General features: G+C 40.8%; 1 protein-coding gene across 1 annotated transcript in view; it reads left to right on the top strand.

Annotated features, from left to right (window-relative positions):
* PLAC8 (placenta associated 8) overlaps positions 1-18719 on the top strand; it is a 38125-nt gene that overhangs the window by 18469 nt on the left and 937 nt on the right. Inside the window, exon 4 of the mRNA XM_004282162.3 lies at positions 3165-3279. Within this exon, the coding sequence (XP_004282210.1) occupies positions 3165-3269 (105 nt within the window). The 3' untranslated portion in view covers positions 3270-3279. The remainder of the gene's footprint in view (positions 1-3164; positions 3280-18719) is intronic.

The following is an 18719-nucleotide window of genomic DNA, read 5'->3' on the forward strand; positions in this document are numbered from 1 at the left end:
ATAAGTTTAGACATATGTATATACCTGTGAAACCTCACAGTCAAAATAGTGAACATATTCATCACCCCCAAAATTTACTCACATCCCTTTGTAATCTTTCCTTCTTTCCCCTCCCCTCTTCCCCAAGTAACCACCAATATGCTTTCTGTCACTATAGATTAGTTTTCATTTTCTACCATTTTATATAATAGAACTATACAGTGTGTAGCTTCTTTCACTCAGTATAATTATTCTGGGATTCTTCAAATCGTTGTGTTGTGTAAACTTAAATGTGTTAAGAGGGTAGATCTCATGTTAAGTATATATTTTTAACCCAAACAATAAAATTAGAAAAAAAAAGAAAACATTTGAATGGCAAATAAGAACATAAGAAGATGTTCAATATCATCAGTCATTAGAGAAATGCAAATTAAAACCACAATGAGATACCACTACACACCTATTGGGATAGCTAAAATTAATCAGCCTAAACCACACCAAGTGTGAGCAGATATGGAGGAACTGAAACTCTCATGCACTGCTGATTGGAATGTAAAATACAGTTTCTTAAAAAGTTAAATATACACCTACTTTTTAGCCCAGCCATTCTGCTCCTAGATATTTACCCTACAAAAATATATATCCATACCAAGACTTGTACACAAATGTTCAGAGCAGTTTTGCTTGTAATAGCCAAAAACTAAAAACCACCCAAATGTCCCCCAGCAGGTGAATGGATAAACAAATTGTGATCTATCCATTATATGGATACTACTTAGCAATAAAAAGGAATGAACTATTGATACCCACTACAACGTTGATGAATCTCAAGATAAATATAATGTTAATAGCCAGGACATGGAAGCAACTTAAATGTCCATCAACCGATGAATGGATAAAGAAGATGTGGCACATATATACAATGGAATATTACTCAGCCATAAAAAGAAGCAAAATTGAGTTATTTGTAGTGAGATGGATGGACCTAGAGTCTGTCATACAGTGAAGTAAGTCAGAAAGAGAAAAACACATACTGTATGCTAACATATATATATGCAATCTTAAAAAAAAGAAAAGAAATTGTTCTGAAGAACCTAGGGGCAGGACAGGAATAAAGACACAGATGTAGAGAATGGACTTGACATGGGGAGGAGGAAGGGTAAGCTGGGACAAAGTGAGAGAGTGGCATGGACTTATATACACTACCAAATGTAAAATAGCTAGTGGGAAGCAGCCACAGAGCACAGGGAGATCAGCGGGGTGCTTTGCGACCACCTAGAGGGTTGGGATAGGGAGGGAGGGAGGGAGATGCAAGAGGGAGGAGATACGGGAACATATGTATATGTATAGCTGATTCACTTTGTTATAAAGCAGAAACTAACGCAACATTGTAAAGCAATTATACTCTAATAAAGATGTCAAAAAAAATTTTTTAATATATAATGTTAAGTTGTGGGTAAAAATTTAAGGGTCATTGCTAATAAAAATTAGTTGTGGAACATCTAAAACTACTAAAGGGAACAAAAGGAACCAGGAAAGTTCTATTCAGCCAAAAATGAAAAGAAGGAAAAAAATACCATTTGATGAATACCAAACGTAAAATAATTTGGCTATCTCATGGGTGGGAGTGATTTAGATTTATCAGCTGTGCTAAAATGTCTTTACCTTTTATTATTTCTTTTAGTGTGTTTGTGGTGAGTCTTTGAGAGTCTGACCTCTTATGTGATAGGTGAATAGCTGCCCCACTTATCTCACCCCTCTTCTCTTCTGGGGCCCCAAAGCCCACATTAGGGTCATCTGTTAAACTGCTCTGCAGGCTGTGTTCCAGGCAAGGCCACAGCTGGCAGCTCTGGGCTGGCCCAGCTGCTCAAGCTGGCATCAGTTAACCACTCATCTTTCATTCCCCAGCCCATTCTTCCTCCTTTCTGAACTGAGAGTTTTTGGTTTGGGGTTTATCAAATACCGTGCCTCTGACTATGTTAGGTTTCATGTTCCTTAGCTCTGTTTTACTTTCTCCATCAATGTAATCCCATCTGCTTCATTTTTTTTTCCAAAAATTGCTCATGATTTCTGGCTCACTAAATCCCCCCATCCCTGTTTTCTAGTACAGCTTTCATTTTAGTTAACAAAGCTCTGCAAGCACATAGTTTTTAAAATTATCTAATTTATAAGGTTTGTTAAGGAAAATAGTACTCCCCAAACTTCTCTCCCCTACTTCCTCTTTCCAAAGGCTGATCTTTGGGTGTTTACCTCCGTATCTCCAAATAGTAGACTTGTATTGCTACTTTTTGACTTTGCAGTTGGGGGCATTGTCTCTGGACTTCTTACTGTGGAAGATGAGAATTTAGTTCTGTTTTATCCCCCTTCCCCACCATGGACATGCACCCTACCCCTACCTCACTCCTTCCAATATAGTTATATATAATTTTGGTTAAATCCGTATTTAGTATTTATATTATGATAGCTCTGCTTGCTCTTCAGAGTTGAGTTGAATCGTGTAATGAACTATGATTGCCTTTTCTACTAAACTTTGTTTTTCCTACTATTAATAATGCTTGGCTTTTTCATTAGGAGTTTTTCATTTACTTAAGAGTAGTGCAGTCCCAAACTCTTTCCCAGTTTTCTAAATCTCTTCCCCAAACATTCAATACATCAGACATTCTATCATTTTCGTCTCCTTGATGAAATCACTCCCTGACCCGCTACCCTTTGAACTAGATGCTTTTCACTCCTGGTGCTCTGCTTTTGCCCTGAGATCTCCTTCGCCATGACTGGAGATTCCATTAACCGCTCCCCCATGTTAGTCTCTGGTTTCTTATACCTTTCTTGGTTTGCTCCTTCACTTTGGTGGAGACATCCTCTAGTAGCTTCCTGAGAAAGAGAGAGGGTAGAGGAGAAAAGAGATTTTACTTCATGAAACTCCTTATTTTACCCTCATATTGATAGTTTGGTTAGATATCTTCTATTTTCAATATCACAAATTATAGGAAAACATTTGATTTCATAAAAAGAGACAGGAGCTATATAGAGAAATCAACTAACATTTTCCTAAATGTATCCATCCAAACTCCAAATTCAAAGGATCAATGCCTTCTGCTTCTCTTCAAAATGTCTTGAAAATCCACAAGTCTTAATTCCCAAATAGGTGGATTTTACATTTCTGTTTCTTTTATATTTTCAAACAGGGATCCATTTGTGATGACTATATCGTGACCCTTTGCTGTCCTCTGTGTTCTCTTTGCCAAATCAAGAGAGACATCAACAGAAGGAGAGCCATGCATACTTTCTAAAAAAACAATGGTAAGTCCCAGAATCTGTGAATGTTGAGAAATATAATCAAGGGCTTTGTAAACTCAGCATTATTTTGAATAATAATTCAATAATAACAATTATTTAAGTCTCTCAAATGTTATCTTAATATAAAGATTGACTTTGATTTCTTCAAATGAAGAAAGCTTGTTTGGGCTGCCATAACAAAGTAACATAGCTTAAACAGGTTAAACAACAGGAATTTATTTCTCATAGTTCGGAATGCTGGGAAGTCCAAGATCAAGTATGAGCCAGTTCGGTTCCTTGGTGAGGATGCTCTTCCTAGCTTGCAGTTGGCCAACTTTTTGCTGTGTCTTCAAATATTGGAGACAGAGAGAGAGTTTTTGGCCTTTCTTCTTATGAGGACAGTGTTCCCATCATGGGGCCCTCACCTTCATGATCTCATCTAAACCTAATTACTTCCCAAAGGCTTCACCTCCTAATACCATCACACTGGGGGTTAGGGTTTCAACATATGAGTTTTGTGGCTGGGGGGACACAAACATTCAGTTCAAAAAAATAACTCTATATTTTGAAACTATATTTTAGCAAATAAAGGGATGGTGACTTCTCTAGACTTCTCAGAATTCTGATGGTCTATTAATGAAGCACCAGTTGCAAAATACAAGAGTGTGGTGAGATACAAAAGAAGTGGAAAGCACTTTCCCTGCTAATACAAACAAATTGATGAAAGAAACTGGTAAATAATTATAAAGTAGTAGAGCAAATGAAAATTATGCTATGTAATATTTGGATTAATTGTGGCATAATGCATCTACAAATAATGAGGTGAGGTTAAACAGGAAAGAGAAGGTGAACTTTGAAAGAGGTGGAATAGAATACAGAATATTTGGAAATGTTCTGTAGAATGTCATCATCTGAAATTCAGTCAAGTCATTTCCAACTCATTTTTCCAAGATTCTCAGAATTAGCTATTGAGGATATAGTAAAGTAGAAATCAACATGATTTTGTCAGTATTCTATAGAACGTATCTTGAGTATGGGAAGAAAACATTAATTTTCCCATTCTTTGCAAAAATCCCACTTCCTTTCTCAAGTGAATGAGAACTTTGTGTAAGTTAACAAACATAACTCTTGGAAGATATGTTTTCAAATATTCATGCATTTAGCAAATAATGCCTCACGTACCTAGTACCATGCAGGACACTGTTAGGGACTGTGGGGAATGAAGGGAAATAAGCTGGTCCTCTTCCCCTTAGAGACTTTATACTCAAAAAGAAGGCATTAGAAAATCCCTCAAATAAAATGCAAACTTTGAATAATGCCTTTAGATGAAGTGCTATTTTATGCTCAGAGGAAGGAAAGATGATATCCTGTGAGAAGTGTAAGTGAAAGTTTCTTGAAAGAAGTGGTTTTAATTCTAAAGAAGAAGTGAGCATCAGGGTCACAAGAGGAAATAGATGGCACTCAAACTGTGATAATACAAGGATTTAATGAAGACCATTTACAAAGGTGTGGGTGGGAGGTACAGGGAAATGACAGGGGATTGTGCAACAACAGCTGAACCGTTACCATCCCTAGGCCTCGGGAGGATGGGAGGGAGCAGTTACCTGCATCCCAAAGGAGAAAGCTGTGTAACGGCTGCCCTGAGAGGACCTGAGCAGCCTGGGGTAACCCCTCAGGAAGGAAACAAGGGGAAAACTACCCTGACCTCATTTTCTGATGTCCTTCTGGGCTTGCCATTGGTTGAACACACCAGGAAGGCAGAGAGAAGAACAGTATTGCTGGGGACCACAGGTCAGCCTCCCAGACCACAGGGCAGGACAGACAATGGTAGAAATGGATTGGATGGGGAAAAGGGAAGATTTTTGACACAAGATGAATAGAAATGGGTGTTGCTTCCCATCAGCAACATTAGTGAAACTATAGAGGCAAAAAACGGAAAAAACATCTTTATGAGCTTAGGTTCGACTTGGCAGGGACATATGGTATAAGTAGGAAAATAATGAGAAATGAAAGATTTTAAAAACTGATTTGGGACCTTGGCATGCAATGTAGTGAATACTGGGCTAATGATCTGGCCTTTTATTTGGTAAGCACTAAGGAGTTATTGCAGGCTATAAAGGAGTAACATATGTAGACTTATACTTTAGAAAAATTAACCCGGTAATGGCAAGTGGCACAGACTGGACAGGATGAGGTCAAAAGCAAAGATTTGGCCTTACACCATTTCAACACTTTACCTAAATAAGCACATGAGACTGTTTGGAAAAAATATCTACCCACACATATACAATAATAAATCCTGGCATTTGAGCTTTTTTTTAACCTCAAGGAAATTATCTCACTGAAATTTTGAGCTGGTTTGACATAAAATATCTTGGTCGTCCCGACTCCTGCTCATCAGCTTGGACCCTACATTATTCATTGACAATAACACTTTAGATATACAAATACCTGAAATGGGAGAATAAAGAGATAAAGATAAAAGAATAATGTGATTTACGTTAAAAACAGATTGAGACAAAGGGATACAAGAACGAACTGAAAAAGTTCCCAGTAGCCAAAACTGGAACAACTTGAGCAACAAAATAAGGTAGTATTGGATTATAACCCAAAGTATAAAATAAGTATCTGAGTATCAGTCCATACTGATATGTATGTAATGGCAATATTATTCATTACTGTGACCAACCTATATGTAAGAATAAGTTTTCTTCAAAAATACACTAATGCAGGGACTTCCCTGGGGTTCAGTGATTAGGACTCTGTGCTTCCAATGCAGGGGGCACAGGTTCGATCGCTGGCTGGGGAACTAAGATCCCACATGCCATGCAGCGCTAAACAAACAAACAGATCAGTGCGGGAGACCTTCAAGATGGAGAGGAGGAGTAAGACGCGGAGATCACCTTCCTCCCCACAAATACATCAGAAATATATCTACACGTGGAACAACTATAGAACACCCACTGAATGCTGGCAGAAGACCTCAGACCTCCCAAAAGGCAAGAAAGTCCCCACGTACCTGGGTAGGGCAAAAGAAAAAAGAAAAAACAGAGACAAAAGGATAGGGACGGGACCTGCACCAGTGGGAGGGAGCCGTGAAGGAGGCAAGGTTTCCACACGCTAGAAGCCCCTTCGCGGGCAGAGACTGAGAGGGGCGGAGGTGGGAAGCTTCAGAGCCGTGGAGGAGAGCACAGCAACAGGGGTGCGGAGGGCAAAGCGGAGAGATTCCTGCACAGAGGATCGGGGCCGACCAGCACTCACCAGCCCGAGAGGCTTGTCTGCTCACCTGCTGGGGCGGGGTGAGAGGGTGCTGGGAGCTGAGTCTCGGGCTTCGGTCACAGCGCAGGGAGAGGACTGGGGTTGGCGGCGTGAACACAGCCTGCAGGGTGTTAGTGCACCACGGCTAGCTGGGAGGGAGTCCGAAAAAAGTCTGGACCTGCCAGAGAGGCAAGAGACCTTTGTTTTGGGGTGTGCATGGAGTGGGGATTCCTTCCCAGTGTGCCCACAGAAGGCAGAACACTGCCTAAGCGAGCTCCAGAGATGGGCGTGAGCCACGGCTATCAGCTCGGACCACAGAAGGGGACTGAACTGCTAACACTGCTGCCGCTGCCACCAAGAATCCTGTGTGCCAGCACAGGTCACTATCCACACACTCCCTGGGAGCTTGTGCAGCCCGACACTGCCAGGGTCCCGGGATCCAAGGACAACTTCCCCGGGAGAATACACAGCGTGCCTCAGGCTGGTGCAACGTCACGCTGGCCTCTGCAGCCTCAGGCTCGCCCCACATCCCAATAATGACTACCGTACCCCTCCCTCCCCCTGGCCTTAGAGAGCAAGAGAGCCCTAATCAGCCGCTGCTTTAACCCCCAGCTCTCTGGGCAGGGAACAGACTCCTGAGGGTGGCCTACTCACAGAGTTGGGGCCAAAACCAAAGCTGAACCCCAGAAGCTGTGTGAAAGAATAAGAGAAAGGGAAATTTCTCTGTGCAGCCTCAGGAGAAGCAGATTAAATCCCCACAATCAACCTGATAAACCCTACATCTGAAGGATACCTAAATGGATAACGAATGTTCCCAAAATTGAGGCAGTGGACTTTGGGAGCAACTGTACACTTGCGGTTTGCTTTCTGCATTATTTTTTTTCTGGTTTTATGTTTATCTTAGTTTAGTATTTAGTGCTTATTATCATTGGTGGATTTGTTTACTGGGGTTTGGTTGCTCTCTTCCATATATATATATATATATATATATATATATATATATATATACATATATATTTTTTTCCCTTTTCTCTTTTTTGTGAGTGTGTATGTGTATGCCTCTTTGTGTGATTTTGTCTGTATAGGTTTGCTTTTACCATTTGTCCTAGGGCTCTGTCTGTTCGTTTTTTGTTTTTGTTTTTTTCTCTCTTCCTTTTCTTCTGAGCTGTATGGCTGGCAGGGTCTTGGTGCTCTGGCCGGGTCTCAGGCCTGAGCCTCCAAGGTGGGAGGGCCGAGTCCAGGACATTGGACCACCAGAGACCTCCCGGCCCCACATAATATCAATTGGTAAGAGCTCTCCGAGATCTTCATCTCAACACTAAGACACAGCTCCACCCAATGGCCAGCAAGCTCCAGTGCTGAACACACCATGCCAAACAACTAGCAAGATGGGAACACAACCCTACCCATCAACAGAGAAGCTGCGTAAAGTCATAATAATTTCACAGACACTGCAAAACACACCACCAGACACGGCCCTGCCTGCCAAAAGGACAAGATATAGCCCCAACCGGCGGAACACAGATACCAGTCCCCTCCACCAGGAAGCCTAAATAAGCCACTGAACAAACCTCACCCACTGGGGGCAGACACCAAAAACAATGGGAACTACGAACCTGCAGCCTGCGAAAAGGAGACCCCAAACACAGTAGGTTAAACAAATAGGAAAACAGAGAAATATGCAGCTGATGAAGGAACAAGGTAAAAACCCACCAGACCAAACAAATGAAGAGGAAATAGGCAGTCTACCTGAAAAAGAATTCAGAGTAATGATAGTAAAGTTGATCCAAAATGTTGGAAATAGAACGGAGAAAATCAAAGAAATGTTTAACAAGGACCTAGAAGAACTAAAGAGCAAACAAACAATGATGAACAACACAATAAATGAAATTAAGAATTCTCTAGAAGGAATCAATAGCAGAATAACTGAGGCAGAAGAACGGAGAAGTGACCTGGAAGATAAAATAGTGGAAATAACTGCCACAGAGCAGAATAAAGAAAAAAGAATGAAAAGAATTGAGGACAGTCTCAGAGACCTCTGGGACAACATTAAATGCACCAACATTCAAATTATAGGGGTTCCAGAAGAAGAAGAGAAAAAGAAAGGGACTGAGAAAATATTTGAAGAGATTATAGTTGAAAACTTCCCTCATACGGGAAAGGAAGTAGTCAAGTGCAGGAAGCACAGAGAGTCCCATACAGGATAACTCCAAGGAGAAACACACCAAGACACATATTAATCAAACTATCAAAAATTAAATACAAAGGAAAAATATTAAAAGTAGCAAGGGAAAACCAACAAATAACATACGAGGGAAACCCCATAAGGTTAACAGCTGATCTTTCAACAGAAACTCTGCAAGCCAGAAGGGAGTGGCAGGACATATTTAAAGTGATGAAAGAGAAAAACCTACAACCAAGATTGCTCTACCCAGCAAGGATCTCATTCAGATTCAATGGAGAAATCAAAACCTTTACAGACAAGCAAAAGTTAAGAGAATTCAGCACCACCAAACCAGCTTTACAACAAATGCTAAAGGAACTTCTCTAGGCAGGAAACACAAGAGAAGGAAAAGACCTACAATAACAAACCCAAAACAATTAAGAAAATGGTAATAGGAACATACGTATCGATAATTACCTTAAATGTAAATGGATTCAGTGCTCCAAACAAAAGACACAGACTGGCTGAATGGACGCAAAAACAAGACCCATATATATGCTGTCTACAAGAGACCACTTCAGACCTAGGGACACATACAGACTGAAAGTGAGGGGATGGAAAAAGATATTCAACGCAAACTGAAATCAAAAGAAAGCTGGAGTAGCAATTCTCATATCAGACAAAATAGACTTTAAAATAAAGACTATTACAAGAGACAAAGAAGGACACTACATAATGACCAAGGATCAATCCAAGAAGAAGATATAACAATTGTAAATATTTATGCACCCAATATAGGAGCACCTCAATACATAAGACAAATGCTAACAGCCATAAAAGGGGAAATTGAGGGCTTCCCTGGTGGCGCAGTGGTTGAGAGTCCACCTGCCAATGCAGGGGACATGGGTTCGTGCCCCGGTCCGGGAAGATCCCACATGCTGCGGAGTGGCTGGGCCCATGAGCCATGGCTACTGAGCCTGCACGTCCAGAGCCTGTGCTCCGCAACGGGAGAGGCCACAACAGTGAGAGGCCCGTGTACCGCAAAAAAAAAAAAAAAAAAAAGGGGAAATTGACAGTAACACAATAATAGTAGGGGACTTTAACACCCCACTTTCACCAATGGACAGATCATCCAAAATGAAAATAAATAAACACAAGCTTTAAAAGACACATTAGACCAAATATACTTAATTGATATTTATAGGACATTCCATGAAAAAACAACAGAATACACGTTCTTCTCGAGTGTCCATGGAATATTTTCCAGGATTGATCATATCTTGGGTCACAAATAAAGCCTTGGTAAATTTAAGAAAATTGAAATCATATCAATTATCTTTTATGACCACAATGTTATGAGACTAGATATCAAATTAGAGGGAAAAAATCTGTAAAAACTACAAACACATGGAGGCTCAACAGTACACTACTAAATAACCAAGAGATCACTGAAGAAATCAAAGAGGAAATCAAAAAATACCTAGAAACAAATGACAATGAAAATACAACACAAAACCTATGGGATGCAGCAAAAGCAGTTCTAAGAGGGAAGTTTATAGCAATACAATCCTACCGCAAAAAACAAGAAAAATCTCAAATAAACAACCTAACCTTACACCTAAAGCAATTAGAGAAAGAAGAACAAAAAACCCCCAAAGTTAGCAGAAGGAAAGAAATCATAAAGATCAGATCAGAAATAATTTTAAAAGAAATGAAGGAAAGATAGCAAAGATCAATAAAACTAAAAGCTGGTTCTTTGAAAAGATAAACAAAATTGATAAACCATTAGCCAGTCTCATTAAGAAAAAAAGGGAGAAGACTCAAATCAATAGAATTAGAAACGAAAAAGGAGAAATAACAACTGACACTGCATAAATACAAAGGACCATGAGAGACTACTACAAGCAACTATATGCCAATAAAATGGACAACCTGGAAGAAATGGACAAATTCTCAGAAAAGTACAACCTTCCAAGATGAACCAAGAAGAAACAGAAAATATGAACAGACCAATCACAAGTAATGAAATTGAAACTGTGATAAAAAAAATCTTCCAACAAACAAAAGTCCAGGACCAGATGGCTTCACAGGCGAATTCTATCAAACATTTAGAGGAGAGCTGACACCTATCCTTCTCAAATTCTTCCAAAATATAGCAGAGGAAGGAACACTCTCAATCGCGTTCTGCAAGGCCACCATCACTCTGATACCAAAACCAGACAAAGATGTCACACATAAAAAGAAAACTACGGGGACTTCCGGGAAGATGGCGGAAGAGTAAGACACGGAGATCACCTTCCTCCCCACAGATACACCAGAAATACATCTACGCGTGGAACAACTCCTACGGAGCACCTACTGAATGCTGGCAGAAGACCTCAGACCTCCCAAAAGGCAAGGAACCCCCCACGTACCTGGTTAGGGCAAAAGAAAAAAAATAAACAGAGACAAAAGGATAGGGACGGGTCCTGCACCAGCGGGAGAGAGCTGTGAAGGAGGAAAAGTGTCCACACACTAGGAAGCCCCTTCGCGGGCGGAGACTTCGGGTGGCGGAGTGGGGGAGCTTCGGAGGCGGAGACTGCGGGTGGCGGAGACTGCGGGTGGCGGAGACTGCGGGTGGCGGAGAGGGGGAGCTTGGGAGCCGCGGAGGAGAGCACAGCAACAGGGGTGCGGAGGGCAAAGCGGACAGATTCCAGCGCAGAGGATCGGGCCGACCGGCACTCACCAGCCGAGAGGCTTGTCTGCTCGCCCGCCGGGGCAGGCGGGGCTGGGAGCTGAGGCTCAGGCTTCGGTCGGAGCGCCGGGAGAGGACTGAGGTTGGCGACGTGAACACAGCCTGCAGGGCGTTAGTGCACCGCGGCTAGCCGGGAGGGAGTCCGGGGAAAAGTCTGCACCTGCCGAAGAGGCAAGAGACTTTTTCTTCCCTCTTTGTTTCCTGGTGCACGAGGAGAGGGGATTAAGAACGCTGCTTAAAGGAGCTCCAGAGACGGGCGCGAGCCGTGGCTAAAAGTGCGGAGCCAAGAGACAGACATGAGACGCTAAGGCCGCTGCTGCCGCCACCAAGAAACCTGTGTGCGAACACAGGTCACTATACACACCGCCTTCTGGGGAGCCTGTGCAGCCCGCCACTGTTAGAGTCCCGGGATCCAGGGACAACTCCCCCGGGAGAACGCACGGCGCGCCTCAGGCTAGCAACGTCATGCCGGCCTCTGCCGCCGCAGGCCCGCCCCACACTCCATGACCCTCCCTACCCGCCCGGCCTGAGTGAGCCAGAGCCTCCGAATCAGCGGCTCCTTTAACCCCGTCCTGTCTGAGCAAAGAACAGACGCCCTCCCGCGACCTACACGCACAGGCGGGGCCAAATCCAAAGCTGAGCCCCTGGGAGCTGTGAGAACAAAGAAGAGAAAGGGAAATCTCTCCCAGCAGCCTCAGAAGCAGCAGATTAAAGCTCCACAATCAACTTGATGTACCCTGCATCTGTGGAATACATGAATAGACAACGAATCATCCCAAATTAAGGAGCCCTGTGGATGAAAGGCTCTTGGTGCTGCAGCCAGGAGTCAGTGCTGTGCCTCTGAGGTGGGAGAGCCAACTTCAGGACACTGGTCCACAAGAGACCTCCCAGCTCCACATAATATCAAACGGAGAAAATCTCCCAGAGATCTCCATCTCAACACCAGCACCCAGCTTCACTCAACGACCAGCAAGCTACAGTGCTGGACATCCTATGCCAAACAACTAGCAACACAGGAACACAACCCCACCCATTAGCAGAGAGGCTGCCCAAAATCATAATAAGTCTACAGACACCCCAAAACACACCACCAGACGTGGACCTGCCCACCAGAAAGACAAGATCCAGCCTCATCCACCAGAACACAGGCACTAGTACCCTCCACCAGGAAGCCTACACAACCCACTGAACCAACTTTAGCCACTGGGGACAGACACAAAAAACAACAGGAACTACGAACCTTCAGCCTGCAAAAAGGAGACCCCAAACACAGTAAGATAAGCAAAATGAAAAGACAGAAAAACACACAGCAGATGAAGGAGCAAGATAAAAACCCACCAGACCTAACAAATGAAGAGGAAATAGGCAGTCTACCTGAAAAAGAATTCAGAATAATGATAGTAAAGATGATCCAAAATCTTGGAAATAGAATAGACAAAATGCAAGAATCAGTTAACAAGGACCTAGAAGAACTAAAGATGAAACAAACAATGATGAACAACACAATAAATGAAATGAAAAATACTCTAGATGGGATCAATAGCAGAATAACTGAGGCAGAAGAACGGTAAAGTGACCTGGAAGATAAAATAGTGGAAATAACTACTGCAGAGCAGAATAAAGAAAAAAGAATGAAAAGAACTGAGGACAGTCTCAGAGACCTCTGGGACAACATTAAACGCACCAACATTCGAATTATAGGGGTTCCAGAAGAAGAAGAGAAAAAGAAAGGGACTGAGAAAATATTTGAAGAGATTATAGTTGAAAACTTTCCTAATATGGGAAAGGAAATAGTTAATCAAGTCCAGGAAGCACAGAGAGTCCCATACAGGATAAATCCAAGGAGAAATACACCAAGACACATATTAATCAAACTGTCAAAAATTAAATACAAAGAAAACATATTAAAAGCAGCAAGGGAAAAACAACAAATAACACACAAGGGAATCCCCATAAGGTTAACAGCTGATCTTTCAGCAGAAACTCTGCAAGCCAGAAGGGAGTGGCAGGACATATTGAAAGTGTTGAAGGAGAAAAACCTGCAACCAAGATTACTCTACCCAGCAAGGATCTCATTCAGATTTGATGGAGAAATTAAAACCTTTACAGACAAGCAAAAGCTGAGAGAGTTCAGCACCACCAAACCAGCTCTACAACAACTGCTAAAGGAACTTCTCTAGGCAAGAAACACAAAAGAAGGAAAAGACCTACAATAACGAACCCAAAACAATTAAGAAAATAGGAATGGGAACACACATATCGATAATTACCTTAAATGTAAATGGACTAAATGCTCCCACCAAAAGACACAGATTGGCCGAATGGATACAAAAACAAGACGCATATATTTGCTGTCTACAAGAGACCCACTTCAGGCCTAGAGACACATACAGACTGAAAGTAAGGGGATGGAAAAAGGTATTTCATGCAAATGGAAACCAAAAGAAAGCTGGAGTAGCAATTCTCATATCAGACAAAATAGACTTTAAAGCAAAGACTATTAGAAGAGACAAAGAAGGACACTACATAATGATCAAGGGATCGATCCAAGAAGAAGATATAACAATTGTAAATATTTATGCACCCAACATAGGAGCACCTCAATACATAAGGCAAATACTGACAGCCATAAAAGGGGAAATCGACAGTAACACATTCATAGTAGGGGACTTCAACACCCCACTTTCACCAACGGACAGATCATCCAAAATGAAAATAAATAAGGAAACACAAGCTTTAAATGATACATTAAACAAGATGGAGTTAATTGATATTTATAGGACATTCCATCCAAAAACAACAGAATACACATTTTTCTCAAGTGCTCATGGAACATTCTCCAGGATAGATCATATCTTGGGTCACAAATCAAGCCTTGGTAAATTTAGGAAAATTGAAATTGTATCAAGTATCTTTTCTGACCACAACGCCATGAGACTAGATATCAATTACAGGAAAAGATCTGTAAAAAATACAAACACATGGAGGCTAAACAATACACTACTTAATAATGAAGTGATCACTGAAGAAATCAAAGAGGAAATCAAAAAATACCTAGAAACAAATGACAATGGAGACACGACGACTCAAAATCTATGGGATGCAGCAAAAGCAGTTCTAAGAGGGAAGTTTATAGCAATACAATCCTACCTTAAGAAGCAGGAAACATCTCGAATAAACAACCTAACCTTGCACCTAAAGCAATTAGAGAAAGAACAAAAAACCCCAAAGTTAGCAGAAGGAAAGAAATCATAAAAATCAGATCAGAAATAAATGAAAAAGAAATGAAGGAAATGATAGCAAAGATCAATAAAACTAAAAGCTGGTTCTTTGAAAGGATAAACAAAATTGATAAACCATTAGCCATACTCATCAAGAAAAAAAGGGAGAAGATTCAAATCAATAGAATTCGAAAGGAAAAAGGAGAAGTAACAACTGACACTGCAGAAATACAAAAGATCATGAGAGATTACTACAAGCAACTCTATGCCAATAAAATGGACAACCTGGAAGAAATGGACAAATTCTTAGAAAGGCACAACCTGCCAAGACTGAATCAGGAAGAAATAGAAAATATGAACAGACCAATCACAAGCACTGAAATTGAAACTGTGATTAAAAATCTTCCAACAAGCAAAAGCCCAGGACCATATGGCTTCACAGGCGAATTCTATCAAACATTTAGGGAAGAGCTATCACCTATCCTTCTCAAACTCTTCCAAAATATAGCAAAGGGAGGAACACTCCCAAACTCCTTCTACGAGGCCACCATCACCCTGATACCAAAACCAGACAAGGATGTCACAAAGAAAGAAAACTACAGGCCAATATCACTGATGAACATAGATGCAAAAATCCTCAACAAAATACTAGCAAGCAGAATCCAACAGCACATTAAACGGATCATACACCATGATCAAGTGGGGTTTATTCCAGGAATGCAAGGATTCTTCAATATATGCAAATCAATCAACGTGATACACCATATTAACAAATTGAAGGAGAAAAACCATATGATCATCTCAATAGATGCAGAGAAAGCTTTTGACAAAATTCCACACCCATTTATGATAAAAACCCTGCAGAAAGTAGGCATAGAGGGAACTTTCCTTAACATAATAAAGGCCAAATATGACAAACCCACAGCCAACATCGTCCTCAATGGTGAAAAACTGAAAGCATTTCCACTAAGATCAGGAAAAAGACAAGATTGCCCACTCTCACCACTCTTATTCAACATAGTTTTGGAAGTTTTAGCCACAGCAATCAGAGAAGAAAAGGAAATAAAAGGAATCCAAATCGGAAAAGAAGAAGTAAAGCTGTCACTGTTTGCAGATGACATGATACTATACATAGAGAATCCTAAAGATGCTACCAGAAAACTACTAGAGCTAATCAATGAATTTGGTAAAGTAGCAGGATACAAAATTAATGCACAGAAACCTCTGGCATTCCTATACACTAAGGATGAAAAATCTGAAAGTGAAATCAAGAAAACACTCCCATTTACCATTGCAACAAAAAGAATAAAATATCTAGGAAGGTTCCTTAAAAAGGAATTTTTTAAGGTTCCTTAAAAAACTACAAATAGAACTACCCATAGTTCTATTATAGACTCAGCAATCATAGTTCTATCAATCAATGTGATACACCAAAATCAGAGAAGGAAAAGAAACAAAAGAAATACAAATCAGAAAAGAAGAAGTAAAAGTGTCACTCTTTGCAGATGACATGATACTATACGTAGAGAATCCTAAGGATGCTACCAGAAAACTACTAGAACTAAACAATGAATTTGGTAAAGTAACAGGTTACACAATTAATGTACAGAAATCTCTTGCATTCCTATACATTAATAATGAAAAAACTGAAAGAGAAATTAAGGAAGCAATCCCATTTATCACTGCAACAAAAAGAATAAAATACCTAGGAATAAACCTTCCTAAGGTCACAAAAGAACCATATGCAGAAAACTATAAGACACTGATGAAAGAAATTAAAGACGATACAGACAGATGGAGAGATAAACCATGTACTTGGAGGGGAAGAATCAACATTGTTAAAATTACTATATTACCCAAAGCAATCTACAGATTCAGTGCAATCCCTGTCAAGCTACCAATGGCATTTATCATAGAACTAGAACAAAAATTTTTACAATTTGCTTGGAAACACAAAAGACCCTGAACAGCCAAAGCAATATTGAGAAAGAAAAACGGAGCTGGAGGAATCAGGCTCCCTGACTTCGGACTATACTACAAAGCTACAGTAATCAAGATAGTATGGTACTGGCACAAAAACAGAAATATAGATCAACGGAATGGAATAGAAAGCACACAGTTAAACCCACACACATACGGTCACCTTATCTTAGACAAAGGAGGCAAGAATATACAATGGAGAAAAGACAGCCTCTTCAATAAGTGGTTCTGGGAAAACTGGATAGCTACATGTAAAAGAATGAAATTAGAACACTCCCTAACACTGTATACAAAAATAAACTCAAAATGGATTAAAGACCTAAATGTAAGGCCAGAAACTATCAAACTCTTAGAGGAAAACATAGGCAGGACACTCTATGACATAAATCACAGCAAGATCCTTTTTGACCCACCTCCTAGAGAAATGGAAATAAAAACAAAAATAAACAAATGGGACCTAATGAAACTTAAAACCTTTTGCACAGCAAAGGAAACCATAAACAAGACGAAAAGACAGCATTCAGAATGGGAGAAAATATTTGCAAATGAAGCAACAGACAAAGCATTAATCTCCAAAATATACAAGCAGCTCAATATCAAAAAAAAAATAACCCAATCCAAAAATGGGCAGAAGGCTTAAAGAGACCTTTCTCCAAAGAAGATATACAGATTGCCAACAAACACAGGAAAGGATGCTCAATATCACTAATCATTAGAGAAATGCAAATCAAAACCACAATGAGGTATCACCTCACACTGGTCAGAATGGCCATCATCAAAAAATCTACAAACAATAAATGTTGGCGAGGGTGTGGAGAAATGGGAACCCTCTTGCACTGTTGGTGGAATGTAAATTGATACAGCCACTATGGAGAACATTATGGAGGTTCCAAAAAACTAAAAATAGAACTACCGTACAACCCAGCAATCCCACTACTGGGCATATACCCTGAGAAAACCATAATTCAAAAAGAGGCATGGGGCTTCCCTGGTGGTGCAGTGGTTAAGAATCCGCCTGCCAATGCAGAAGACACAGGTTTGAGCCTTGGTCCGGGGAGATCACACATGTCTCAGAGCAGCAAAGCCCATGTGCCACAACTACTGAGCCTGCGTTCTAGAGCCCGTGAGCCACAACGACTGAAGCCTGTGCGCCTAGAGTCCATGCTCCATAACAAGAGGAGCCACCACAGTGAGAAGCATGCACACTGCAACAAAGAGTAGCCCCTGCTCGCTGCATTTAGTGAGAGCCCATGCACAGCAGCAAAGACCCAATGCAGCCTATAAATTAATTAATTAATTAATTAATAAAAAGAGTCATGTACCACAGTGTTCACTGCAACACTATTTGTAATAGCCAGGACACGGGAGCAACCTAAATGTCCATCAAGAGATGAATGGATAAAGAAGATGTGGCACATGTATACAATGGAATATTACTTGGCCATAAAAAGAAATGAACTTGAGTTATTTATAGTGAGGTGGATGGACCTAGAGTCTGTCATACAGAGTGAATTAAGTCAGAAAGAGAAAGACAAATACCATATGCTAACACATATATATGAAATCTGACAGAAAAAAAAAGGTTCTGATGAACCTAGGTACAGGACAGGAATAAAGATGCAGAGGTAGAGAATGGACTTGAGGACACGGGGAGGGGGAAGGGTAAGCTGGGACGAAGTGAAAGAGTGGCATGGACATATATACACTACCAAATGTAAAATAGATAGCTAGTGGGAAGCAGCTGCATAGCACAGGGAGATCAGCTCGGTGTTTTGTGACCACCTAGAGGGGTGGGATAGGGAGGGTGGGAGGGAGGCTCAAGAGGGATGGGATATGCGGATATATGTATACATATAGCTGATTCACTTTGTTATATAGCAGAAACTAACACAACATTGTAAAGCAATTATATGCCAATAAAAATGTTAAAAACAAACAAGGAAGGGAGAATAGACAAATCTCCCAGAAATACAGAATTTTAAATAATTTATGTAGGTACACCTCCCCCAAGGAGATAGAGCATAATTCCCCACCCCTTAAGTGTGGGTTTGCATAGCAACTTTCTTTCAAAATGTATAGTATGAAAAGGAGGAAAAAAACTAACTTC

This window comes from Orcinus orca, chromosome 4 (assembly GCF_937001465.1).
Source record: "Orcinus orca chromosome 4, mOrcOrc1.1, whole genome shotgun sequence".
Lineage (NCBI taxonomy): Eukaryota > Metazoa > Chordata > Mammalia > Artiodactyla > Delphinidae > Orcinus > Orcinus orca.